The 27,824-nt window shown below is 44.0% G+C and overlaps 2 protein-coding genes across 2 annotated transcripts in view; one reads left to right on the top strand and one right to left on the bottom strand.

The window, feature by feature from the left end:
- Window positions 1-1,470: 1,470 nt before the first annotated feature.
- On the bottom strand, window positions 1,471-9,009 carry LOC113445985 (uncharacterized). Its single transcript, XM_026715395.2, has 2 exons — window positions 8,892-9,009; window positions 1,471-5,872 (listed from the first exon to the last, which is right to left on the bottom strand). Exon 2 carries the CDS (start codon window positions 5,820-5,822, stop codon window positions 2,928-2,930), a length of 2,895 nt encoding a protein of 964 aa, XP_026571180.2. The 5' UTR covers window positions 5,823-5,872; window positions 8,892-9,009; the 3' UTR covers window positions 1,471-2,927.
- A 5,306-nt stretch (window positions 9,010-14,315) lies between these two features.
- Window positions 14,316-27,824, top strand: part of TMEM145 (transmembrane protein 145) — a 30,095-nt gene continuing 16,586 nt past the window's right edge. Inside the window, exons 1-5 of the mRNA XM_026715383.2 lie at window positions 14,316-14,484; window positions 23,464-23,538; window positions 23,689-23,766; window positions 26,028-26,114; window positions 27,011-27,112. Of these exons, the coding sequence (XP_026571168.1) occupies window positions 14,362-14,484; window positions 23,464-23,538; window positions 23,689-23,766; window positions 26,028-26,114; window positions 27,011-27,112 (465 nt within the window). The 5' untranslated portion in view covers window positions 14,316-14,361. The remainder of the gene's footprint in view (window positions 14,485-23,463; window positions 23,539-23,688; window positions 23,767-26,027; window positions 26,115-27,010; window positions 27,113-27,824) is intronic.

Genomic DNA, 27,824 nt, shown 5'->3' on the forward strand with positions numbered 1-27,824 from the left:
TCTTCATCCTAAGGCATGCAGGGAGGAATGGAGAAGAGAGCAACATGGGTTGCATGGCTTATGGGGGAGGGAAGGGCCCTGATTCCCTTCATTAGCCACAGCTGGGAAGACAGTTGATAAGAAAGTCAGGCTGCGTGCGGCAGGCTGCTTGGAGCAAATATGACTTTATCCTGTGTTGTTGTGGCTTATCTGTATTCCTGGCATCTTCCCAACCCTGTGAGTTTTGCTGTGCCTTCAAGCCTGGAATTCTTGCTTCCATTACTTCAGTTTGGCGTATTTGGACTTTAAATTACAGTTTGTGTTGACTATGTTTTGGACTTAATTTCCTCCACTTAAAGGCTGTTCCTGGTAGAGTTTTTCTCCAGCCAGAAGGTAACCTGGACATTGGGGGTGAAGTTGAAGATAATAAAGGGACTCTTACTGCTTACCTGTGTTGCCTTCGTGCCACGCCCCGGGTCATCACAAAATAGTTATGTTTCTCGATGCCATTGTCACTTTGAACAGTCACTAAACGAGCTCTTGTAAGTCGAGTGCTACCTGTACTAGCAGAGAAACCTAATATTTTTCCCTGGTCTATTTTGTTTCCACGAGCAATGGGGTACAGTTCCTTTCATGCCACAGAACACCACACTTGAGGCCACTCGTCCATCCATCTTGGAAGATTCTGCCTGGATGGCCTTGTTTCCCTTCTTGGTGTTCCCGCTCGGTATGCAAGCATCACACTCTTTAATTCATCGGTTCTCCCCGCTCCCTCCTTCCTACCAGGAGAATACTCGAACAGATTATATCTCAGTTAATGATGCTAGCTGAGTAAACCACCACAGCAATAAGTTTAGGGAGGAGTGGGAATTGCTCGTCGAAGAATCGGTGCCAGAAACTTGTCTAAACAAACAGAGGAAATCGCAGTAATTGAACACATTATATTGTACCACTGTACCCATTTCCATTAGCCAAACCGATTTTCAAGCTAAAGGAATTTGGAAATAGACTGCTCTGCCTTTGGAAGTCACGGGTGGTTAGAGATGATATGTCACTTGCAAACGATTACACTCATCTTCTGCAGATGAATCCAAAACAAAAACGCAAATTTGTCTTTGGACAGAAGCCAGCACTGTAGAGATTTCCATGCAAGGATCTCTGAATCGGCCTCCGTTGATGAGGAAGGGCTTCAAAGGGGAAAATCCTTCAGGAAAAGGATTACAGATTAACAGAGTTGGAAGGGACCCTTGTAGGTCATCTAGTCCAAGACACACACCCCACCCAAGCAGGAGAATTTCTTCTGTTAAGCAAGCTGGATGTTAAGGAAGCCCTACCCAATTGTGTAACCTATTTATTTATTTTTATTTTATTTGGTTTGTCAATTACTTACAAGATAATAGGTACAAGTAAAAACATAGTTATGAATACATGGATACCTATAAGAAAAATAAAAAATAAAAGAAACAGTAGGACAGGGACGGTAGGCACGTTGGTGCGCTTATACACGCCCCCTACAGACCTCTTAGGAAAGGGGTGAGGTCAATAGTAGACAGTCTAAGGTTAAAAGTTTTAAAGTATTTGCCATGGCTGTGAAGTGAATCCAGTTCCCATCTGACTTTGCTTGTCAGGGCTGGCTGGGAAGATCACAAATAGTGATCAGGTGATTTGGGAAGCTGCAACTGTCATGTGCCAGTTGCCAAGCACCTGAGTTTTGATCACATGACCATGGGAATACTGGGTCAGTTGTAAGTGTGAGGACCAGTTGTAAGTAACTGTCTTCGGTGTCATTGTAACTTTATACGGTCACTGAACAAACAGCTGGTAAGTCAAGAATACCTCTACTAAATGAAAGTTCACAAGTGTTTGTAACTGTTGCCATGAGTTTACTTGGATGTGTAATTTTGTTCACAGAGATGATTCTACTAGTCCTTCTCACAAATGCATGAAGATTAAACGGAATTATCCCATTTCTGTGACTTAATTTTTTGAAGTTGGCATACACAATTGCTAAACCGCTTAAAATCTTGTGTTGTGATCCTCCACATTTCACTACAGAAGCTTATATTAATAAAAATGATTCATTTTTATTCATTCAGTCCATTCATTTCATATCATAAACTAGAGCAGTCCAACACATTTCACCTGTCAGGCTAGCCTTAAATGGGGTTGAGATACATACGTGAACCAAGACATTTAGCCGTGATTGGGTAAATTTGGGCATCATCACATCATATGTGAAGACATCATGTTTTGCACGTCCATTTGCCAACAGACCAGTTTCCCCTGTAGGAACTACACAGTGAAAATGAATTTAAAGTTACCTGTTGCATGAGAACATCAGAAACCTGGGGCTCCAATGTTAATGATAATACAAAACAATAAAAAAAGCTCTGATCCAACCAGTTTATGTCTAACCTGGTATATTTTTATATGTTTGCCACATATTCTACACATAATGTCAACTCATAAAATATTTCTATGGTCTTTTTAGAATTGCCAACAGAAAAGGAGGGAGGAAGCAGTGCAGCAGCTTGCAAAACCAAAAGTGCATTCCACAAATGTTTTCATATATAGTTTCCAGGCGACTGAAGTTTCTGCCATGCAAATTTCTAACTGGAGAGTATGATGGATGACTCTTGGCTATGGATGTGTCCCATTGGAGAATATGAATTATGATATACCCAGGGGGTGGGAAAACCAGGGTCAAGGGTGACTGAATGATGTGTCTCAGAGTCAGCTATACCCAAGTAGCACCGGCATGTCTTCTCATAAATCTTTGAGCTTTGAAAATCCAGCTAGAGACTAATGTTTTAAATGGGGGGTCACTACCAGAGCCCTGACACGTGATCATTAACAGATGAAGAGGAAGGGAAAAGTGCACGGAAACAGGCCATCTTACAACACTTCAATATTCCACCACGCCATTCTTCCGTGTGTCCCAAATGGATTCAGGGTTGCAGCAAGCTCGTATCTGACGTCTCTTCTTGATCATACCAGTTGGTCATTTTCTCCTCTTTGTCCTCTGAATTACTGGCCTTCAGGGCCATCCTCAACTTAGCCCAGAACAACCGCTGAGCCTCTGGATCCGGAGACCATGCGATGTAGGTCTTCTTCAGCATCACTTTCCGCATCCGGTGATAGGCAGACAGCTCCTTCTCAGGGATGGCTTCTAGGATAACCGGAATAAGGACGTCTTTCAGCTCATCAAAAAGTCGGTAGCTGGCAAGCTGAATCTCCATGGAGCACCATTCGCTCTGCAGGTACTTCCTGCTGATAATACAGATGGTGTGTCGGCTATTGTGGATGCTGTCTACTATATTGTCTATTATGTATTTCCCGGGCTGAAAGTCTCGATGATGGAGGCAAAGCCGGAAGGTGGGAGCTCCTGCTTTCTCTAGGCTGGGCACCAACTGTTTGAGCACCCAGCTCTCATCCGCGGAGTTGTAGGAGACGAAGGCGTCGAATTTGTAGTGCTTGTCTTTGCCGCGCCTCCAGTAATCGTTGACCCAAGCGCGCAAGATGTAGATGTGATACTTGATGTGCCAGTAGGTGCGGTGGTAAAGGAAAGGTAGCAGCATGGAGAGCACCAAAACTGGGAAGGTGGCGGAGAACAGGTAGAGCCCAATGTCTTGGAAGCAGACATGGGTATCAAAGCTGTAAACGTAACTAGGCTGCGGTCCAGAATTGCAGGAATAATTGTAGAGGTAGACCACCTGCACCCATCTATTGCTCAGCCAATTCTGGAACCAAACATTATTGCAGGTGCAAGCCAAAGGGCACTTGCGTAAGTCGAGGTAGCTGAGTGACGGAAGAGCTTCCGCCACGCTGCTGTTGAACGTCTGCAGCTCATTCTTCCCTAACAGAAGGTAGCGCAGGTTGCTAAGGTTGCCAAAGACCTCCAGAGTCAGGGTGCGAAGCCCAGCGTTCTCCAGGTTGAGATTTCTCAACTTCTTCAGGTTCTTGAATATCCCAGGGGGGAAATCCCCCCTGCCGTTGCTGGTATCGGACAAGGTGAGAAGTTCCAGCTGCCCTAAGTCATCAAAGACATCCGGGGCAATAGACAGAATTTTGTTCTCTGACAGGTAGAGGTTGCGCAAAGAGGTCAGGCCCTTGAGGAACATGGAGGGAATGACTCTCAAACCGTGGGGTCGCTGAGACTGAAGTTTGAGGTCGTAGACCCTGCCCAGGTTCCCAAAGGGGGGTTGTTTGAGCTGATTCTTGCTGATAAAGTATATCTTATTCCCCATCAGATCTAGCACCTGGAGCGTCTTCTCGATTGGATGGAAAAAACTAGGGCTAATGTACTGGAGGTTGTTGTTATCCAGGTAGAGATTGGAAAGGTTCTTCAGCCCTTCGAAGGACACTTTGGACAGCTGGTGGATATTGTTTCCCCCGAGATCTAAAATCGACAGCTTCCCGAGACTCTTGAAGGTGCCGGGGAAGAGAACCGAAACATGGTTGTTTCTAAGATTGAGGATCTGGAGGTTGCTCAGGTCACTAAAGCTGTCGTTGTAGATATCAGTCAGAAGGTTGTTATCCAAACGCAACTCCCTGAGTCGTTTCAAACCCTTCAGGGCTTTTGCGTGCAGGAAGGCAATGCTGTTGATGTTTAGATGGAGCGTTGTCAAATTAGGGGCGTAGCGGAAAGCTGAACTTTTGATCGAGAGGATGCGGTTGAAACGGAAAGAAATGGTTGTCAGCTCCGGGAAGGGAGCTGTTTTCGGGCAACCCGTCAGGTGTTTCAACAAATTGTGCTCCAACAACAACTTACTCAAACGGCTCTGCTCCGTGGCGTTCAACACTTGCCTCATACAGTCCACTGACCGGAGCCGATTCCTGGAAAGGTCTAGGAGCTGGATGGGAGGACAATCTTGGAAAGCTTGGTAACTCAAGTTCCTCAGGTTATTGCTCTGCAGATGGAGGTCGAGAGGACGGTTGGATTTCCTAAGATGCTGGCACACCTTGGTCAGCTGGGAAACTTTGTTTAAATGCAACCCAGAGTAATCCAAGCTGCGAGGCTTCAGGTCAGACATATCCAAGAGCTGGAGAACGTCAATGTTGTTCCCCACCAACTTTAAACTTTGGAGTCTTTGAAGGCTAACATTAGCAAAAAGAGAGGCATCTGAAAACTTGTTGTAAGAGAGGTCCAGCACCGTGACGTTCCTCAGGAATCTCGGCCCCGGACCTTCCATCTTATGAAGGGAATTGTTGCAGAGCTTAAGGTTATACAAGGAAGGAGGTAACCCCACTCCCAGCTGAAGGAAACTCAGATTATTGTTGCAAAGGTTGAGGTATTTCAGCCGTTTTAATTTCTGCACGCTCCGAATCACGGCATCAAAACTGTTCAAGTTGTTGAATTGGAGCTGCAAATCCAGAAGGCTGGGTAAGGGGCTTAAGGCCTCCGGATGAACCACGCTCAAGTGATTATTGTGCAAGAGAAGGAGGGTGAGGTTTGCCAAGCCGAGGAAAATGCCTTTGGAAAGATTGGTGAGATGGTTACAGGAGAGATTGAGCCTCTCTAAAGCCCCAAGGTTTTCAAAGGCCCCCACTTCTATTTTCTCCATTTTGTTGTAGCTCAACTGCAAGTTCTTCAGTTGAGGAAGGTGACGGAAGCTCCCATAATGCAAGACTTGGATGGTGTTATGCGATGCGTTGACCACTTCGGCGCTATCAGGGAGGTCATCTACAATACCGGAGATATGGTTCAGGAAACGCTGCATGCACTTGAAATACAAAGGATCTTTCATGTCTTGGATGCAATTTCTGAAGCCGTAAGCGGTTATTCCCGGCGGGTTAAAGAGAACAAAAGCCAAGAAAAGATGTATGCAGTTCATTTGGCCCATGGCTGAACAGGGTTTTTTTCAATCCCCAACCTCTGAATCAGTGCTGAAACCTAGAACCAAAACACAAACAAACAACACGAATGTTTAAAAAACACTTCTAGGTGCACCAATTAGGCCATCAGGGTTTTTTTTAATGGTAGTGACTGAACGGAAGGTGAAGACTTTTTAAGGTGCAATTTCTACTAACAATTATAATTGAAATACTACTACTACTACTATTACTATTACTACTACTACTACTACTACTAATAATAATAATAATAATAAATTGAAGGTCAACCAACTCAGAGTAGCCTGCATTATTTCCCCTAGCTTCCATTCACAGGTCTTTTGACCCAGGCTTCATCAAACTTAATTAAACACAAACTTGTTTTAAAAGCAAAACCTATTTTAATGCAACGCTGGGAATTATTTTCATTCACAGCCCAAACTAACTTAAACGGATAAGCACACACCTGTCAGTGCTGTAGAATGCTGCCGAAAACAGAAGTATCCAAATTAATTAGAACAGTACCAGAAAAAAAAAAAAAAACGACCAGAATACGCAGAGCTTCAAAAAGGACCCAAAATCTATTGAACTGCTTTGCTTCCGGCAAAGTTTTCATCATTGAGGTCTGACTTTTATCCCTTATGGGAGGGGCAGTCACCTCCCAGCCTTACACCTGAGTCACCCCTTCTGTTTCAACTACTCTCGCCTTCTAGTGGCTCTGCGCACACGCGCTCTGGGAACAGGCCAGAGGTGGTATTCAGCGGAAATGTTGAGTAGTTTGGAAAACCGGCAAATATCATCTCTGACTGGAGATTTTACAGTATCCTTCCCCTGCCACCCCCACCAAGCCACCCCCCCACAGAACCAGTAGTAAAAATATTTGAATCCCATCACTGGAGCAGGCTCCCCTGGGTCCTCTGCTTCGCTGCTGCCAGAATCTGAAGGCTCCAGAGGCAGCACCCCACTCCCAGATGGTCCTGGCCCTCGTCCAAGTCCTCCCCAGACTGCCAGACTGATCCCCTTTTGTCCTCCCTGTCCAATACCTCTGCTGTCTGCACTGGCTGCCGGCGAACCACAACAACGGGTGCAAAGTAACTGTGGCGAGAAAGAATTAAAACGTGGGGAAAACCATGCAGGTGGTGAGGGCCTCTTTAGCGGGTGGTAATCAGTAGGACAAAAACGGGGACAGTATTAAGCAGATTGCTGATTTTCCACTCCACCTGCAATCTCTCAAAGCTGTTTTTAAAAAAAGAGTATAAAACATGCCTATTTATACATCACACGGGCTGAAAAACCGTGGACACCCCAGTTTAAAAAAAAACACTTGAGCGTAATTTCTAACCTTGGGCAAAGCATGCTTTTAATTCTTTCTGTGGGTAGATTTACATTGGCATCCATTATTTTATTTGAGGGGGGGGGATGTGATATGCATTAAAGTAAGATTCGATCCTGTACCCCCTCCCACCTTGGTTTTACCGAGGCTCTTTCCAATGTGGGCTGAAGTTTCTGCAATAAATCAACTTTTTTTGTTACCCCATATGCAAGAGAAAAAACACACACACCCAGCTGCTTGCTTGCTTTTCGCATATGGCAATTGACGCTGTGTGGTGCACAACAAGTGGCAAATATGATTTTCTGGATCTCTGCTTGAGGTCTCACTCTTTCCTCACTGTTCAGTCTGTCTCTAGTATTTTTTGCACACTGAGCAAGAACTTCATAGCTCTAAACCCGCATTTCTCAAACTCAATAAGTTTTAAGTTGCGTCGACTTCAACTCCCAGATTTCCACAGCCAGCTACACTATGCTAGCTGGGGAATTCCGGGAATTGATGTCCACACATCTTAAAATTGTTGAAGTTGAGAAACAGAGATGGATACAGATTAACAGAGCTGAAAGGGACCTTTAGATCATCTAGTCCAACCCCTCGCCCAAACAGGAGACTCTACACCATTTCTGAAAGAGGGCAGTCCAATCTCTTCTTGAGAGCTTCCAGGGATGAAACCCCCACAACTTCCGAAGGTAACTTCTGTTCCGTTGGTTGAGGGTCCTAGAAGTTTTTTGAGAGCCAGTTTGGCCTGCCTGCCTGCCTGCCTGCCTATCTATCTATCTATCTATCTATCTATCTATCTATCTATCTATCTATCTATCTATCTATCTCTATCCATGCATCCATCCATTTATCTATCTCCTGTCTTTATTATTTTTACAAATAACTCAAGGCAGTAAGCATATCCGACATACCTCCTTCCTCCTATTTTCCCCACAACAACAGCCCTGTGAGGTGAGTCAAGCTGAGAAGAATGACTGGCCCAAAGTCACCCAGCCAGCTTTCCTGGCTAGGGTAGAACTAGAACTCATCGTCTCCTGCTTCCCAGCTTGGTGAGACCTTACTCTTAAATACATCCATGGAAACTATTTCTGCCTGGGATGATAAAATTACAAATTTGGCAAATGCTTCATTCCCTCCTTCTCTCCCTCCCTCCCTCCTTCCCTCCCTAACTATCTATCCATCCATCCATCCATCCATCTTATTGAGACATTTTTATTTAATAAAAACTCAGTATCTATATGAACAGATATTGTCTGAGTAAGCTTAGCTGCGTCCAATGCTTCATTCTCAAACCAGCAATATCAGGCACTCATGACTGCAAGTTCTAAAGTATCTTTGCCCAACCTAAAACACACAAATTCTTCCAGACAGACAAGAGGCCGCTCACAGCCTTTTGCAAATATTGTAATATTGAATCCACAAGCCTGAAGGAGTCCTTGCTCTCCTCCTCTTCTTCTTCTTCTTCTTCTTCTTCTTCTTCTTCTTCTTCTTCTTCTTCTTCTTCTTCTTCTTCTTCTTCTTCTTCTTCTTCTTCTTCTTCTTCTTCTTCTTCTTCTTCTTCTTTTAAAAAGCATAAACTACCTAGCAAACACTAATGTGCCTACCATCCCTGTCCTATTGTTTCTTTTTATTTTTCTTATATGTATCTATTTCATGTACTCATAACTATGTCTATTCTTACACCTGTAATCTTATAACCCCCGTGACAAAATAAATAAATAAATAAAATAAAACAATGAGAAACTCTGACCTGTTTTTCTCCATATGCCTCAGGTCTCCACTAATACAGCAAGCTCAGCTTCAGGCGAGTAGACGCTAAAATAACTTTTCCTGCCATATGTGCAAAAGTTTAAAAATGCATTCTGCTTATACGGTCATTAAGAGGGAAGTGAACTAAGTTTCTGTTTTCGCTTTTCTGGCGGCCCCATCGTGTTCTCTTTTACAGTCAGCGAGGAGAGGCAGTGGATAATAGCAGAAGCTGTGATTTGGGGTGTTGCTGGTGCAACGTATATGGACAAATAATTATGCAGAGTTTGTGCAGGTTCTTCTCACGTTCTGGTAGTCCTCAATTTACGAACACAGTGGCAGTCAAAAATTTCTTTTTCTAAGTGAGATCGTTATTAAGCGACTTTTGCCTCACTTTATCACCTTTCTTGCCGCAGTTGATAAGTGAATAACCGCAGTTGTTAAGTTAGAAACAGGGTTGTTACGAGAATCTGGCTACCCCAATGACTTTGCTTGTCCGAACAGAACAGAATAGTTGGAAGGGACCTTGGAGGTCTTCTAGTCCAACCCTCTGCCTAGGCAGGAAACCCTACACCACTTCAGACAAATGGTTATCCAACCTCTTTTTAAAAACTTCCAGTATTGGAGCATTTACAACTTCTGGAGGCAAGCAGTTCCACTGGTTAATTGTTCTAACGGTCAGGAAATTTCTTAGTTCTAAGTTGCTTCTCTCCTTGATGAGTTTCCATCCTTTGCTTCTTGTCCTTCTGGTGCTTTGGAGAATAGCTTGACTCCCTCTTCTTTGGGGCAGCCCCTGAGATATTGGAACCCTGCTATCATGTCTCCCCTGGTCCTTCTCTTCACTAGACTAAACATACCCAGTTCCTGCAACTGTTCTTCATATGTTTTAGTCTCCAGCCCCCTAATAATCTTTGTTCCTCCTCTCTGCATTCTTTCAAGAATCTCAACCTCATTTTTATAATATACTGACCAAAACTGGATACAATATTCTGAGTGTCAGAAGTTTGCAAAAGGTGACAGTTAAAAGCATGGTTACCAAGTCAGACTATCTAAATGGATTTTACAGCATCCAAGAGATACTTGCATGGTATCTCCTGCCCCACTTTTAAATAAGAAGAGATCAATTGGTTGATCTTTTTAATCTCAGTTTTACTCCATTAATGGAATTGGATAACACTCATATGGCTTCAGATACTAAGGGCGCTTAGCGAATGAAGCTTGGCTGGCTACCGTTGGGTCACGAGGTAGATCTATTTTCCCAAAACATGATTTGGTTTTAACGAAACAACCTGTTGTAATGACGAGGCAGTCGAGTTGTTTGATCATGAACAACTGAATCATGATGATCTTTATTGGAGTATAGTCTTGTATTTATATACATTTTTAGTTATCCTCCATCACTGGTTAACTTTGATTACTGCTTAACTTTCATTACTGTTTAGCACAGTCATCCATACAATTAATTATCTCTAGTTAAAGTCTAACATATGTTCACTTCCTCTCTCTAATCCTCCTTTAGATTAGTGACTTTGTTTACCTGAGTTGTATTTGCTTGGAAACATTCTTTATCTGAGGTTTGCCATCCGAGATTGGAACATTCCTGCAATTACAACTCTACAACAACCCTCTTCCCCCGCCAAAAAACCTCCCCCTTTCTGTTCTAGAATTTCCAGCATGCACTGTATTTTACTTTTTCACTTCACCGAGCAAAAAAACGTATGAGGGTAATGTCATTCTAGATGTGCTGCAGGTTTCAAAGGATGGGGCTAGCAGCATTTTAACTTTTTGCAACAGAACTCAAAAGAGTCACCATTCTCAGAAAATCAAATGGAGAAGTCCCTCCCTGATTCAATCATTCAACTGATTTGAGAATACAGAATAGGGATGTGATAATAGGAAGTTCGGGAGTGACAGCATTTCTGCAGATGTTGAGGTTCCTAATTGGGACGAGAGGCCTGGCGTGGCCGTTGTAAGAAAAGATAGCCTTCTACCTTGAGTTGGCATGTGGACAGCTTTGGTGTTGAACTCTGTACTCTAGCCTGGAAGATACCCCAGGAGCTGACCCACTGGATAAAGGAGTCCTAAGTGCTCTCTGAGCTTGGTTGTTTACTTGCAGGCATTTCATTACCAAACTAGGTAACCATCAGTGCTAGAAGGGGAGAAGAGGAGGAGGAGGAAGAGGAGGAGGAGGAAGAGGAAGGGGAGGAGGTGAAAGAGAGTGGAGTCCTCTCTTTGCTTGGTTGCAGACATTTCATTATCATACTAGGTAACTTCATCAGTTCCAAAAGGGAGTGGGGTTTGCTCTTTGATTATAAAATATTAGAAGATATTCTGTATTTACCCTAATTTCCTGCATTAGGAGAATGAGATCAGTACTCTGGTCATTACCAAGTCAGAATTAATGGAATAGCTATAGAGACATGGCAAGCCACAAAAGGAGAAGTGGCAAAGATTCTCCCCAAACCATACCAGCAAATTTAGTCAATGAAATAGTAGTAAACAGATTGGAAAACATCAATCGAAACATTAGCTCAAAGAAACGAAACTAAACAGAATGTTCAAACTGTTGCACAACTATCCTTAATTTCACGGGCTAGAAAAATAACCCTTTGAACCGTCTAACAAAAGAACAAGGGACGTCATTGCTTAATGCATTGGATAACTGAGAAAGCGAACGAATAACAAGAGGGGGGCGAAACCCAATACATTTCCACCGATTGTAAAAATAGTTTGATTTTTATCGATCATATTAATTAAACTACAGACTGTCTAGAAGAATGAATATTCCAGAACATATTGGTTTTGCCATATTCCATCTGTCCACGACACAGAAAGCCATAATCCAGATGGAAAAATGGCAAAACCACGATGGCCCCAGATTTGACAAAGGACAGACATGGGCCTCTCTATTCTTTCCAAATTTATTCAAGCGGTATGCTGAATATATATTGGGAGAGGCTGGACTTTGAGAAGATGAGCATGGTTTTAAACTTGGAGGAAGAAACAACAACGATATCTGCTCTGCCGACGCCACCGATCTGATAATTAAAATGCAAATGATATGGAAGTTCTAGAAATGCAAATCGAGGCATACAGGGGAAATACAGTAAATTTAAACATGATTTTTCCAAAGTCCCTGAAGGCAGGATAAGTAGAAATGAATGGAAACTAATCAAGGAGAGAAGCAACCTGGAATTAAGGAGAAACTTCCTAACAGATAACAGATAATCAGAGTTGGAAGGGACCTTGTAGGTCATCTAGTCCAACCCCCTGCCTAAGCAGGAGAGCCTACTGAGAACAATCAATCAGTTTGAAGTTGTGGGTGCTCAAACACTGGAGGTTTTTAAGAAGAGACTGGACAGCCATTTGTCTCAAATGGTATAGGGTCTCCTGCTCGAAGAGGGGGTTGGACTAGAAGACCTCCCAGGTCCCTTCCAGCATTATTCTGAGTGATTGTTGAAATTACTGTACTGCAGAGAAAAGGTACAACAACTAAACTCAGAATTGTCTGAATGCACCGGCTGATTTTGCCACATATGAGGAATTATTCTTCCCTTAGGCTAAAGCCGTATTTCTCAACCATGTCCACTTTAAAATATAGTGCAGGGATGCTGGCTGGGGAATTTTGGGAGCTGAAGTCCACTTATCTTCAAGTTTGGGCACATCAAGCTCAACGTAATAAGGGAGGAAAACTGCCCTGCCATATGGAGGCTCATCCAAAGTTATAAGAATTAGATTCACTTTGCTTGATAGGATGGGATCCCTGGCTTAGGGTCTCTACAATGTCACTGAAGGATAGGATAGGACAACGTGCTCAGTTTATACTTTTATTGTGTCTTTTTTATGTTGTTTTACTTTAGATTGGAAGCTGGGAGTTGGTTATAAGGCAGGAGGCTGTATAAACATTCACGTCAATAAACAGAACTCAGATCAGTAAAAGTTGATCAGCTCAAAAACTCCATAAATAAAACTCAGAGAAACAAACTCATCCCCACCTTTGCATTGTCCGTAATTTTTTTCCCCCACCCTGGGAAAGGATACAGGGACAGCCATTGACCCTGGAGGAGCACAGGTAGTCTTCTACTTATAACCACTTCGCAGGTGATCGAAAAAGGGACTTATGACCCATCCTCACGCTTACGACTGTGTAATTCAGGTTTGTCTGTAAACTCGACGGGCAAGACAGCCTGGCTCCTTGGTGAAGGCTCGTTCATCCCTGTTATCTCATTTCCCCCCACCACCAAAAAAAAAAAAATGCAATGGAGAGGATAATAAAGCCTTAGAAAGGCCACACCTCTAGAGTACTGCATCCAGTTTTGGTCACCACATTATAAAAAAGATGTTGAGACTCCAGAAAGTGTGCAGAGAAGAGCAACCAGGATGATGAGGAGACTGGAGGCTAAAACATACAACGAACGGTTGCAGGAACTGGGCCTGGCTAGTCTAGGGAAGAGAAGGACCAGGGGAGACAGGATAGCAGCCTTCCAATATTTGAGGGGCTGCCCCAGAGAGGAGGGAGGGGGTCAAGCTATTTCCCAAAGCATCTGAAGGCCAGACAAGGAATAATGGATAGAAACTGAACAAGGAGAGATTCAACCTGGAAATAAGGAGGAACTTTCTGACAGGGAGAACAATGAAACTGTAGGAAGTTAGCACCCACCCCTCTCCTAGAAAATCGAAATATCCTAGGAAATATTAAAAAGGCAGAATATTTCCTCTAAAAAAAAGAGTAGAAACTCAGAAGTAGAAACTCACCTCAGAAGTAGAAGCTCACCCCCACCTTTGTTAATGGGTGGGCCATTAAGGCCTGGGCCAGAATGCTTTACATAACAAAGATCTCCAGGTAAAGCTATAGCAATTGCTCAAAAGCACTTCTTGAGCTTTTCCTTCATCTTGAAGCATGTGATCATCCTTCCTTTTCACTCTGGAGCTTCAAGCCACTGTGGTCCTCCTTCCAAACAGCTTCCATGTTTCCAATGTCCTTCTCCCCACTTGCACCTGAACCCGGAACGATTTTTCTTCCAACAAACCCACGGAACAGAAGTTGCCTTCGGAAGTTGTGGGAGCTTCATCACTGGAGGCTTTCGAGAAGAGATTGGGCTGCCACACGTCAGAAATGGTGCAGGATCTCCTGTTCGGGCAAGGGGTTAGACTAGATGACCTACAAGGCCCCTTCCCACTCCGATTATCTGTTAGGTTAGGAAGTCCTACACAGGACCTGCCCTCTCTTTCTCCCTTCCCACCCAAAAGGAGAGAAGTGGGTTGGTGGTGGGGATGGATAGCAAGCGGGGGGGTTGGGTTTTTTTGCTCCTGGTCTACGTAGCGCCTCCGTCTCCCAGTCAGGCTCGGGCTGAGAAAGGGGGAGAGAAGGGGGCGGGCGGGTGGGTGGGAAACGGAGATCGTATCCCTTTAAACGGGAGCGCGCAAGGAAAGGGAGCCCAGCCAGCGGAGAGCTGGCCGGAGGAGGGTTGAGGATGGAGCCGTCCCAGCCTCTGCGACAGCTCCCTGGGGCTCGGAGGCTGCAGCTCCTGCTCTTGATGCTGCTGCCTGAATGGTGTTGGGGCAAATACGTGAAAGGCAACCTTAGCACCAAGGAGGTGAGTCTGCAGGGGGGGAGGGAGGTTTTTGGGTGGTGGTGGGGAGAAATTTCCTTGGAAGAAGGGAGAGGAGGAGGGGAAGGGGTGCAGAACCGATCTGAGGTGCCCCCCCATGTTCTGGCCTGGGCCTCCATGGCCGTGCCCGGCTTCTCAAGCTGCTATCTCAGCCTTTGCCCCCTTCTGCGGGTGGTCCCGGCTGTGAGGGGGCAGAGGAGGGGTGTGTGTGTGCCCCCCCCCACTCAAAACCCACCCTGGAGATCCCTTCGTCCTTCTCTCCTTCCCCACACATCCCCCTTTCATCAGCCCCTGAGATCCTTGCTTGGACCACCCCCAGGAAGATCACACTGTCTCTTTAGTTGGTCCTCCTCACCCACCCTTCTTTTTTTAAATCTCCCCTTACCCCCCGCCCCCCAGCAACCCTATGGGTTCTCTCCCTGCCCATCCCCCTCTTCCCTCCCAGGGGGGGTTCTTTTTCTGACTGTAAGGAGGAAGAGGAGGAGGAGGAGGAGGAGGAGGAGGTGAAGAGACCGGACAAAAGATTCTTACAAAAGATTCCCGAGCCCCTCCTCCCCATCTTAGGCGGGTGGGGAAAATGGTGCCCTAATAAATCCAAATTCCAGACTGCAGGTGTTTTTGGCTCTCTTCCTTCCGAAGGAAGTCTAGGCTGGCCTTTGGGGTGTGCCTGACACCCCCACTTCCAGGCTTGGGAGCAATGTTTGCCACCACGGTGAATCGGATACAAAGGGAGGCCGTGGTTCAGCTGCCCAGTGCTGGACAAGATGCGTTGTATGCATGCAGACAGGGTGTGTATGTGTATAGGTATATGTGTGTGTGTGTGTGTGTGTGTGTGTGTGTGGTGTGTGTGTAATGTGTATCTATATGTGTGTGTGTGTATAAACACACGCACACACACATATAGAGAGAATATGCTGTTTATATATATGTGTGCACACACACGCGCACACACACATAGAGTATGCTATTGATATATATGTGTGTATACACACACACATAGAGAATATGCTGTTTATATATACATGTGTACATACACAGATGCACACACACACACACACACACACACATATATATATATATATATACACACACACACACACACACTCACACACACACACACACACACACACAGAGTATGCTGTTTATATATACATACACACATAAATACATATATATATATACACACACACACATAAACGTGTGTGTGTGTGCATGGAGGGCACTCTCTGCTTTTTCCTAAATGAATTCACCTGACCCAGGTGTGTGCCAAGGTGCTTTTGTCTGATGGGAAAGGATGAGGTTGCAAACAATTTTATAGAGAAAGATGCCTTCCTTCTGAACTGGAGAACCGCCGAAGGGTCAGGATACTTTAAGGACACGTTGATCATTATGGAGGCTGACTTCATAGAGGAGGCTTTCACTTCATTAAATGTACGAAACGTTAATTCCGAATTGGCAGGAGCGCGTAAGGGCACTTACATACCTCCAAACAGGCGAGGATGGGCAATGAAAACCAGAGGAGCCTGCAGCAATAATAGGTAGCAGGGTCCTTGGTGCTCTCTGAGCTTGGTTGGGTTGGGGTTTTTTGTTTTTGGGGTTTTTTTTTGCAGATGTGTCATTACCCAACTAAGTATCATCAATCCTAGAAGGGACTGAGAGAGGAGGAGGAGGAAAGTGGGGTCTTCTCTGAACTTGGTTGTTTCCTTCCAGACGTTTCATTAGCAAACTAGATAACTTCATCAGTATTAGAAGGGAGGAGGGTTTGGGAGGAGGAGGAGGAGGAGGACTGGGACTGAGAGGTCCTTGTGTTCTCTGAGCTTGGTTGATTACTCGCAGACATCTTATGATCCAGCCAGGTAACATCATCAGTGTTAGAAGCGGGTAGGGTTTACTCTCGTTTTATAACTTGCCCCGTCAATGTTGGTAGGCGTCGTCTCAGTGGCTTCTTGATTGGGTTGCTCTTTATTGTTGACTCGTTTGTCTGAGCTGGTGGTCTCTTGATTGGGGTATTGCTTGTTTCTGGATTGCTGGTCTAGTGTAAATGTTTATCTCTGCTCATCTGGGTATTGATGGCTGGTGAGCAGGTGTCTTTTCACATTTCCTTTTGGGCTTTTGGCTTGTCTACTTTGAATGAGCTATAGTTGTTTTTTATCTCTATGTAATATATCGATAAACAGGATGTCACACCCAGACCCCTTTCTGTTTCGTGTCAGTTAAGACCCGATATGAAGCATGGGGCGTGTTAATCCATCAGGACAGGGCTTCCATTGTTCTACCCTCAAACTTTCCCCCGGTTTTCCCCCACGTAACACCTTCCAGGACTGTAACCATTAGACAGCATGACCCTCAGCTCTGTCAGTGAGAAATTATGAAAAGTTTTGTCCTTCTGTCCTTTGGGGGCTATCATGGAGCTTTGTACCAAACAGGTAGATAGCTGTATTGAAATTGTCCTGCCATATAGTTTCCCCCCCGCCTCCCTTTTCCCTAAAATCAGAAGGCGTCTGATCGCTACTGTTTTTCCAAATGGCAAATTTTATTAAAAAGATTGCATGATGCAGATCTTGCACACCAAAGCTAATTCTCTATTCCATCTTTCAATTACCAGGAGAGGACTCTATTATTATTTTTATATTATAGAAGTGTTATTGGGTAGAGTTGGGAGTTTATTTGTCTGCTAGCTAGCATATTACTGGTCCAGGAAATAGCAAATGGAATGAAGTTGTGAATTAGGGGACTTAAGCTGACTTCCTTACTGAATCCAAGGCAGATTTGGGGATTAGTTGTCCTATTTTAATCCCTGTTCATTATCTACCTAGAAACATTAACAGAAAAACAGAGTTGGAAAGGGACCTTGGAGGTCTTCTAGTCTGCTCAGGCAGGATACCCTATACCATTCCAGACAAATCTCTTTTTAAAAGCCTCCATTGTTGGAGCATCCACAATTTCTGGAGGCAAACTGTTGTACGGATTAATTGTTCTTCCTGTCATTAAATTTCTCCTTCGTTCTAGGTTGCTTCTCTCTTTGATTAGTTTCCATCCATTGCTTCTTGTCCTGCCTTTAAGGTGCTTTGTAGAAGAGCTTGACTCCCTCTTCTTTGGGGCAGCCCCTCAAATATTGGAACACTGCTATCATGTCACCCATGTTCCTTCTTTTCATTAGACTAGCCGTGCCCAGTTCCTGCATTCGTTCTTCATATGTTTTAGCCTCCAGTCCCCTAATCATCACTGTTGCTCTTCTTTGCACTCTTTCAAGAGTCTCAACATCTTTTTTTTACATCGTGGCGACCAAAACAAGATGCACTATTCCAAATGTGGCTCTTACCAAGGCATTACAGAGTGGTATAGATGTTAATAAATTCTGATTTATAATAGGCTTCTGGGCTATGCAGGTAACTGGCATCTACTGATATATGTTTTGAGCAGGTTGACAGACGAACGCGACCTAGGTAGAAAAACCGTGACTTCAAAAGGCAACACGTGAAAACACTTAATCTTTGTGCACGTGGGCGTATCATAATCAATGCTTTGGGTAGTTTCACTAAACTGCTCTCTGGAAGACTGTGGCATCTGTGTCACTTCATTCTGCCCTATGTCGTAGTAATGGTAAATAACAAGGGTTGAAGAAGGAGTGAGGCCTATTTTCACAGGACAGAGCAGAGATGCGTGCTATAGGAAGAAGTGCAAAAGAAAAGGCAGGAATCGGACATGTCTAGTCTAGTTAAAAAGAAGGATTAGGGGTGACATGATCAAGCAGTTTTCCAATATCTCAGGGGCTGCCCCAAAGAAGAGGGGGTGAACCTATTCTCCAAAGCACCAGAAGGCAGGACAAGAAACAATGGGTGGAAATGAATCAAGGAGAAAAACAATCTAGAACTAAGGAAAAAAATTTTGACAATGAAATCAGCGGGAAAACTTACTTCCAGCAGTTGTGAATGCTCCAACACTGGAGGTTTTTAAGAAGAGGTTGGATAACTATTTGTCGGAACTGAGTTTCTTGCATAAGCAGGGGGTTGGACTAGAAGACCTCCAAGGTCCCTCTCAACTCTGATATTCTCTGTTCTACGACCCACACATCCTGTAATGAATTGACTGATAGGATAATGGCGATCTGCAAAACAACTATTAATAGGCCAGTAAAAAAAAATATACAACCGGCAATTTCTTTGCAAATTTGGAGCTGCAATCAGAGAAGGAGCTTCTGTTTCCTCCCCAAAAAATCTATTATTGCCTTTCTAGGAGCCTGGCTGCTAATCCTTTGGATTCTAGCAGGCCTCACTTTAATGTTTTTTTTTTTGGCTGAAGTTCCGGCAGCCTTTTAATTTGTGGCGGGGTTTTAGGGAGAGAAAAACCACCATCTCAGTGGATCTCTTAACATTCGGCCTGTTCCCCCGGGGAGAACGCATGAGCAGGTGCCCCCCAAAACCCATAATTCTTCCCCAAACATTTGCCCCAGATTTTAAGCTTGTTTCCTCTGCCTACTTCAGCCTCTGGTACGGTTTCCGTGGAAACCATGAGCATGGGCTGTTGCCATGGGAACGTGGGATTCCCCCCCCCTTTTTCTTCTTCTTCTTCTTTTTCTTTCCAGAGCAAGAAAATGGGGTTGAGAATTGGACGGAAAAGAAACAATGGGAAAGGGGCTAGCTTCTTCAAAAACCCCATTTCTTCCACTGCATTGAAAGCTCCTCGCTTTGATAAATATGGATATTCATATGCGCAGATAAGCAAGCGTTTGCAGAGCCCTCTCCATTAAGTCTGTTGGCTGTTTTTGTATCTTTGCTTCCTTGGCTTGATCGGCCCAAAGTATTTCTGACCCAGATCCCAGAAGTGAATTATTCCCAAGCCTTTTGCAACAGCACGGGCCATTTCTGGCTGTTGAACGGGACTTAAGTCCCATCACGGGACTTAACAGAATAGCAGAGTTTGAAAGGGATCTTGAAGATCCTCTAGTCCAACCCCCTTCTCAGTCAGGAGACCCTATGCCATTTCAGACATATGATTGTCTAATCTCTTCTTAAAATTCTGGAGATGACCTATTCCACTGATTATTTTCACTCCCTAATTAATTTTAGATTTGCTTTTCTCCTTGATTAGTTTCCATCCATTGCTTCTGGCCTGGTACCTTGGAGGATCGGTTGATCCCCTCTTTTCTATGACAGTCCCTCAAATATTGGGAGATACATATCATGCTGGTTGTTGTCTTCATTAGACCAGACATACCTAGATCCTCCTGCAACTAGCCTCCAGGCCTCTAATTATCTTTGTTGCTCTTTTCGGCATTTTCCCGAGTCTCAATATCTTTTTTTATATCGTGGCGACTAAAACTGGATGCAGTATTCCAAGTATGGCCCTATTCAGGTATTATCAAATAATATTAACCATTGATGTGATCTTGATTCTATCCCTCTGTTAATGCAGCCTGGGGACTGCATTGGCTTTTTTGACAGCTGCATCACACTGCGGGCTCATGCTTTTTTTAAAATAAATCTTAATCTTATTATTAACGGTACCGTGACATCATTATTACATATATCAATCTCATATACATATATACATTTATATACATCCATATACAGTTATCTATAATTTTCTTCTCCGTTATCCTTATTTCTATTGTTTAACCACTTATACCAATTGTCCCAAACTTCATAATACTCCAACTCTTCTTTATCCTTTAATTTTAGCGTAAGTTTGTCCATTTCAGCACAATCTAAAAATTTTTTTGAATGACTAATTCCTCTGAGGGTGTGTTGTTTTGTTTCCAACATTGTGCGGATGCTATTCTCATTGCTGTCAATATATGTAATAGAATATATATATATAATCTTTTCTGTAGATTTCCTTTTAATTATTCCCAATAAGAACAATTCTGGTTTAAACTCTATCTGATCTTCCACTATTTCTTTTATTCTGTTGGCTCATATTTAAGTGGTTGTCCACTAAGATTCCAAGAGCGCTTTTGCAGTTCCTGCTGTTGGGCCAGGTACCATCTGTTTTACACTTGTGCAATTGTTTTTTCTTGCCTAAATCTAGAACCTTATTTTTCTCACCATTGTCCTGCTATTGATTACTGTAAGAACATAATTCCCTCACTATATCCTTCAGAATAGGGTAATCAGGTTCTCGTCTCTCTCTCTCTCTCTCTCTCTCTCTCTCTCTCTGTGTGTGTGTGTGTGTGTGTGTGTGTACACGTATACAATTTAAAGATTCTGCATGCTAAAAAGCTAGAATACGGCTGGTCCCTTCCAGTCGGTAAGAAAGAATCCAGAATAAATGCTTGGCTTGTCATGTAGTTAATTAGCTCAGCACTGAAAAAGAACAGCAACTGAAGGACAGAATGGATTGTGAGTTTATTTATTTACTATTGTTTCCTTCTTTTTCTATTGATGAATGTGAGTACAGAGTACATTGCAAAAAAAAAAAAAAGGAGGGGGGAGGAACCTGCATTGCATTGTACAGGAATATTCTCAAAATTTGGCCAGAGACTGCTATAAAGTGAAATTATTTACGCATAGTTTAAATGTGCTTGCAGGCTTCATAATTAGGTAGTTTGGGGATTGTGAGATAGCAACTGCTTGCAAGCTGAAACAAAATGGGATTCTGGAATGCTGATGTTCATTTCTAAAAATGAGGTTCTGTGTTCAATTGATCTGTGTTGTGGTTGGTTTTATGATACTTAATTAAGAAAACAATGGGCATTAATCGGTGGTTCCCTGTTGGTACCACATAGCTAACTCCTTTTCACACACCTGCAGCTAAATCTCTACAATTTAAGAAAACTCCCCAGAGTGACTTGCTCACAGGCACAAGTTGTGGCTGGCAATAGATCTTTCACAACCTCTAATAATTCACCTTCAAAGGTACAGTGGGTTGGACTAGAAGACCTCCAAGGTCCCTTCCAGCCTGTTATGCTTCACCCTGCTACCAAAAAGAAAAACCACCTTTGAGGACAAAAAGTTCTTACCTTGTTCTTTGGTTTCTCCTGTAGTACAGGTAGCCCTCGACTTACAGCCGCATCGACACTTTTATTGCTAAGTGAAACATTTGTTAAGTGAATTGGGTGCCATCACAACCTTTTGTGCCACAATTGTTAAGTGAATCACTGCAATTTTAAAGTTAGTAACATGGTTGTTAAATGACTCTGGCTTCCCCATTGGTTTTGCTTGTAAGAAGGTCCCCAAAACGGGATCGCATGACCCCTCGGGACACTGCGGCCCTCATAAATATGAGTCAGTTGCCAAGCATCTGACTACGGGGATACTGCAATGGTTGTAAGTGTGAAAAATGGTTGTAAATCCACTTTTTTCCAATGCCGTTGTAACTTTGAATGGTGAGTAAATGAACTGTTGTAAGTCAAGGACTACTTATATCCTCTGTATAGACCTACTCGGGTGGGATTCAAATTTTTTAACGACCGGTTCTGTGGGAGTGGCTTAGGTGGTAGGTGTGGCATGGCGGTCATGTGACTGGGTGGACATGGCTTGGTGGTCGTGTTATTGGCTGGATGTGTCCAACTCAATATCACTCACATCGAGGCACACATCTCCTCTCCTGGCCTCTCATGACTGTGGGGATGCTGAAACACTCGTAAGTGTGAAAAATGGTCATAAGTCACTTTTTTCAGTGCCATTGTAACTTTGAATGGTCACTCAACACAAGCAAAGTACCAGCAAAGGAAGGGAAAAAAACTCCAGAGAAGTTCCTGAGACAGGAAGTCTAGTCCTGCCAAGAATGTAATAAAGGTTAACCGAAAGGCAGTTTCTGTAAGCAACACCAGAATGTTTCCTTCCTGCCTTCCTTACAGGATTAGGCCAGTAATTTCTTCTAACAACCGGTTCTCTGAACTGCTTAGAATGTTAATAACCGGTTCTCGCGAATAGGTGCGAATTGGTAGAATCCCACCCCTGGACCTACTTCTTTTTGAGCCGTATCCATCATCCTGTTGGCAATCCTATTTTGATCAACAGCCGCACAAAAAAAGTGCCGCTGAGTTTTGTCCAAAACCAGTCCCTTCAATTTTGAAGCCCTGATGTTCTTCTTCTGCCTGGACCTCATTCGCCTTCCATCTTTCCCCGGAGGATTTAGTGAAGGATGCCGTATTTTTCCAGGTGTCGCATCCCATGTCCAAAATATTCTATTTTTTTCCCTTTTTAATAGTTTTGATGGTTTCCCTTGGCTTTCCCAGGCGGCTGATTCCCCTCCTCGTTTCTGATTTTATTAACCCAATTTCTATGTAACAGCCAGGGGTGGGATTCTATCGATTCGGTTTGAGCGAACCGGATGTTAAATCTGCATCGGTATTTGAACCGACTAACTGGCCCCACCCACCCTGCCCCGCCCCCTCCCAGGAGTCTCCATGCAGCCCATTTTCAACGCAGGTAAGTTCAGGATTCGCACGGAGGCTCTGGGAAAGGAAAAAACAGCCCTTCTGGAAATCCAGAAACGGGCCTGTTTCCAGCTTCCGGAGGGCCTCCAGAGCCTGGGGGAGGCCATTTTTGCTCTCCCAAAGGCAAAACATTGCCCTCTTGGAAGTTCCGGTAGGCCACATCCACTCAGCAACTGGGCGGCGAACTGGTTGCTGGGATTTTTTGAATCCCACCCCTGGTAACAGCCGCCTGCAAATCCATATTTCAAATTGCTTCCAGTCTCTTTTAGTGGCTTTCTGTCCAGAGACCAACTCTCCACTCTGTTGGAGCAGGATAGAAAAAAATGGAGCATCTAACAAGCCTGAGTTTCAATCTTAGACTTAGGTCGTGACAGCAGAAGACCTGTATAGACCAGTGTTTGTCAGTCTCTGCCATTTTAAGATCTGCGATCTTCAGCTTCCAGAATTCTGCTGCCTAGGGACTTCTGGGAGCGGAAGTCCGCACAACTTCCAATGGCTGAGATTGAGAAACGCTAATAAAATACTGAGCTACATCAAAACTGACATGTTGTTGTTGTTGTTTTCTCCTTTTTTTTTTCCAGGATTGGGTCTTTTTGACTAGATTCTGCTTTTTTTCCGACTATGGACGCCTGGATTTCCAGTTCCGCTACCCAGAGGTATCTTTCAACATTACGTGGTGCATTTTAGGAATACCTTGCAATCATTTCCAGCCTACGAAATTTCTCCCTCGTCCCGGATAAGTTTGCAATTAGGAAATAGTGTTGCTGTCAACATAACACTCTCTTGTTCTCTTCTTCTCTTTGAAGAACAAATGTTGTGAGAACATCCTTCTGTATTTTGATGATCCTTCTCAGTGGCCGGCTGTTTATGAAAAGGGAAATAAGGTCAGTTTTTATTGATCATTGCACACCAGATGGATTCTACTTTTTTCTCCTCCTTCTTCTCCTTTTAAACTTTTATTTCTTGAGATAAATTAGTTCTGCCATGCCAATTATGGCCTGACGTTGATCTTCAGTTGGATTGCTCATTTGCAGGGGAGTTACTGTGTAACTGAAGCGCTGCTATTGTCAGGATTCCAGCAATTGCCTCAATTAAATCATGACTCTCGAGCCAAACTGCCAAAACTTCAAAAGGATTTATTGGGAGTTAACATGTCCAGCAGTGCCTGGGTGTAGCTGACTCTGAGACACATCATTCACTGTCACCCTTGATCCTGGTTTTCCCCACCCCCTGGGTGTATTGTAATTCATATTCTCCAATGGGACACATCCATAGCCAAGAGTCATCAATCATGTTCTCCAGTTAGAATTTTGCACGGCAGAAACTTCAGTCACCTAGTTGCTATCTTTGAAAACATTTATGGAATGCATTTTCGGTTTTGCAAACTGCTACACTGCTCCCTCTCCTCCTTTTCTGTTGGCAACTCTAAAAAGACCAGAGAAATATTTTATGAGTTGACAGAGACATTTGTTAAGTCAGTTTTGCCCCGTTTTAATGACCCTTCTTCCCACAGTCGCTAAGTGAATAGCTGAAGTTACTAGTAACACGATTTTAAGTGAATCTGGCTTCCCCATTGACTTTGGCTGGGGAATCACATGCAACTTTTCATAACTATATGCCAGTTGCCAAGTGTCCAAATTTTAACTCTGTGACCATTTCATGCAACGGTCGTATGTATGAAAACTGAAAGTAAGTCATTTTTTTCAGTGCCATTGTAACTTTGAATTCTCTTTTTCTTCTTTTTTCTCCTTCCTTTTGTTTTTTGTTTTTCTTTTCTTCTTTTTCTTTCTTTCTCGTTCTCTTTTCTCTTTCTCCTTCTCGTCTTCTTTCTTTCTCGTTCTCTTTTCTCTTTCTCTTTCTTGTCTCTTTCTTCGTTCTTTTTATTTTCTTCTCCTCTTTCTTTCTCTTGTTGCTTACACATTACATTCTGGGGCCAGGGCTTTGGATCATTTCAAATAGCTGAATCTCATAATGGCCCTGATGGGATGGTATTCTAGGGGAGGAAAAGGGGAACCGTCATTCCTAAAAGTCAGCCAGACTAAGAAAACCACAGTTACGCAAGCTCACACTACTTCCATTAAATGGTTATAGCAACAGAATGTTGCAAGTCTGGATGTGCCTTCCTACTTCTTCCTTTTATCTTTGTGAGGTCTTTCTCAGGCTACAGTTCTGGCCTGGACTCAGGTTTCTTTTATCTAACTCGGAGGTCTTCAAACTTGGCAACTTTAAGACTTGTGGACTTCAATGCCCAGAATTCCTCAGCCAGCTTTCCTGGCTGGGGAATTCTGGATGTTGAAGTCCACAAGTCTTAAAGTTGCCAAGTTTGGGGACCCCTGATTTAACTGTTGTCTTGATTGCAGCTGTTGCAATCTTGGTTTCTTCCAGTTCTGTTATTCTGTTATTCTTTCTATGTTCACGTGTATCCATTCCATCAAGCCCAAGAAAGTCTGGAATGGTATATAGGATCTTCTGCCATGGCGGGGGGTTAGACTAGAAGACCTCTGAGATCCTTCCAACCTCATTATTCTATGTTCTATTTTCTTCCTCTTATTCCTGTGGGTTATACAGGTAAGAGGAAAAGGATCCTAAAATCTTCCAGATGCTCCTGAAATTCAATTTTAGCACCCCTCCTCTTGGCCTTATTGGATGGGTAGGTAGTTTAGGAACAATTCAAGAAGAGACTGGACTGCCATTTGTCAGAAATGGTGTAGAGGGGGTCTCCTTCCTAGACAGGGGGTTGGACTAGATGACCTACAAGTTCCCTTCCACCTCTGTTAATCTGTCATCTGGAAGACGATCGATCTCTTAGATCAGCTCTAGAGTATTATGGGGACCTAAAAGGAATTAAAATCTGATTTTGTGGCGCCTCCGAGGGCTCATCATACAGGGAGACTGCTTACAAAATTATGAGTTTCTGATCTATTGTGCGACTATAAATAAGTAAATTGAGGAACGAAAGGCTCTTTGTGAGACAACGACATGATTTGCTGCACTAAGGGAGCAGCGACTGAATGAGAAATTGTACCCTGTTTTGTGTTCTTCTGATTCCAAATTCATTGGAAGGACTGAGCCTTCGGGGCAAACAGGGCCTGTCATGCCTCTGCATGAGTCACTGTTCTAGGGCTCTCTTTGGTCTTCTCCTTAGGATTGTCTGATGAAGGAATCAGTTATCCGTCCGGAAAACAATCAAGTTATCAATCTTACAACCCAGTATGCCTGGTCTGGGTGCAAGGTAAGAGATTTCAATAGCTGCAGGGGGATTTTGGTCCTCTAGAATCAATTTTTTTTTCTGTCTCAGCAATTTTAAGTGGTATGGACTTCAGCTCCCAGAATTCCCCAGCCCAGCATGCTTTAAGACGGAGAGTTCCCTACCCCAGCATGCTTTAAGATGGGTGGACTTCAACTCCCAGAATTTCCCAGCCCAGCGTGCTTTAAGATGGGTGGACTTCAACTCCCAGAATTCCCCAGCCCAGCGTGCTTTAAGATGGGTGGACTTCAACTCCCAGAATTTCCCAGCCCAGCGTGCTTTAAGATGGGTGGACTTCAACTCCCAGAATTCCCCAGCCCAGCGTGCTTTAAGATGGGTGGACTTCAACTCCCAGAATTCCCCAGCCCAGCGTGCTTTAAGATGGGTGGACTTCAACTCCCAGAATTCCCCAGCCCAGCGTGCTTTAAGATGGGTGGACTTCAACTCCCAGAATTCCCCAGCCCAGCGTGCTTTAAGATGGGTGGACTTCAACTCCCAGAATTCCCAGCCCAGCGTGCTTTAAGACGGTGGACTTCAACTCCCAGAATTCCCCAGCCCAGCGTGCTTTAAGATGGGTGGACTTCAACTCCCAGAATTCCCCAGCCCAGCGTGCTTTAAGATGGGTGGACTTCAACTCCCAGAATTCCCCAGCCCAGCGTGCTTTAAGATGGGTGGACTTCAACTCCCAGAATTCCCCAGCCCAGCGTGCTTTAAGATGGCTGGACCTGTTCTTGAACATTCTTGCTATTCTTGTTCAAGTTGAAGTCCGCAAGTCTTAAAGTTGCCAGGATTGGAGACCTCTGCCTGTGGATGATAATGCAAACGGAACGATCAGTTGTTGCTACTTTTGAGGTATATATTTTGTGCCTTTTCTCATCCAGATGGTGACCGAAAATTCCATCCGGTATCTGAGTTGCACAAGCGGGAGAAGTTTTCGATCCGTCCGGGAACGCTGGTGGTATGTGGTTCTCAGCAAATGTGGGGTGAGTCTGCCTGTACCCCTCCCCTCCCTCAGCCCCGATCCCTTCCCATTGAGGCAGGGGTGTCAAAGTTCAAACTCAAGGCCCCAGGGCCGGATTTGGCTGGCGGGGTGTTTAGATCTGGCCCACAGGGCTGCGCTACAAACAACAAAGGACCGGCCCGCAGTGCCTCTGCCAGTGAAAACGGAGCTGGTGTGTGTGTGTGTGTGTGTGTGTGTGTGTGTGTGTGTGTGTACGTCTCCCCCCCAAGCTCTGTTTGTAGAGGGTTGTAAGAGGCTGTCCCTGCCAAAAACGTGCCACCCTCTCACACACACACCCATCCTCCATTTTCATTGGCAGAGGCTAGCAAAATTAAAACTCAGAACAAAACAAAAAAAAGAGTGACATGTTTCCCCTTTTGCATTTGAGCATGCAAGAAGGGATAGGAAAGGAGAAAAGGAAAGAGGAAAGACGAAGAAAAAGAAAGGAAGATGGGAAGACAGCAAGGAAGGAAAAAGAAGGAAAGAGGGGAAGGAAGACGAAAGGAGAATGAAGAGGGAAGAGAAAAGCACAAGGAAGGAAGGAAAAGAAGGAAGGAAGGAAGGAAGGAGAAAGGAGAATGAAGAGGGAAGGAAAAGAAGGAAGGAAGGAAGGAAAGAAAAAGAGAGGAGAAGAAGGAAGAAAAAAGGAGGAAGGAAGGAAAGGGGAGAATTAAGAGGGAAGGAAAAGAAAGAAG

The sequence above is a fragment of the Pseudonaja textilis genome, chromosome 10 (genome assembly GCF_049901715.1).
Source record: "Pseudonaja textilis isolate UNSWEBS1 chromosome 10, rPseTex1.2, whole genome shotgun sequence".
In the NCBI taxonomy this organism is placed as follows: Eukaryota; Metazoa; Chordata; class Lepidosauria; order Squamata; family Elapidae; genus Pseudonaja; species Pseudonaja textilis.

What these genes read in the sequence shown, in the direction of transcription:
- LOC113445985 (XM_026715395.2), bottom strand. Translation starts at nt 5,822, where the DNA reads ATGGGCCAAATGAACTGCATACATCTTTTCTTGGCTTTTGTTCTCTTT.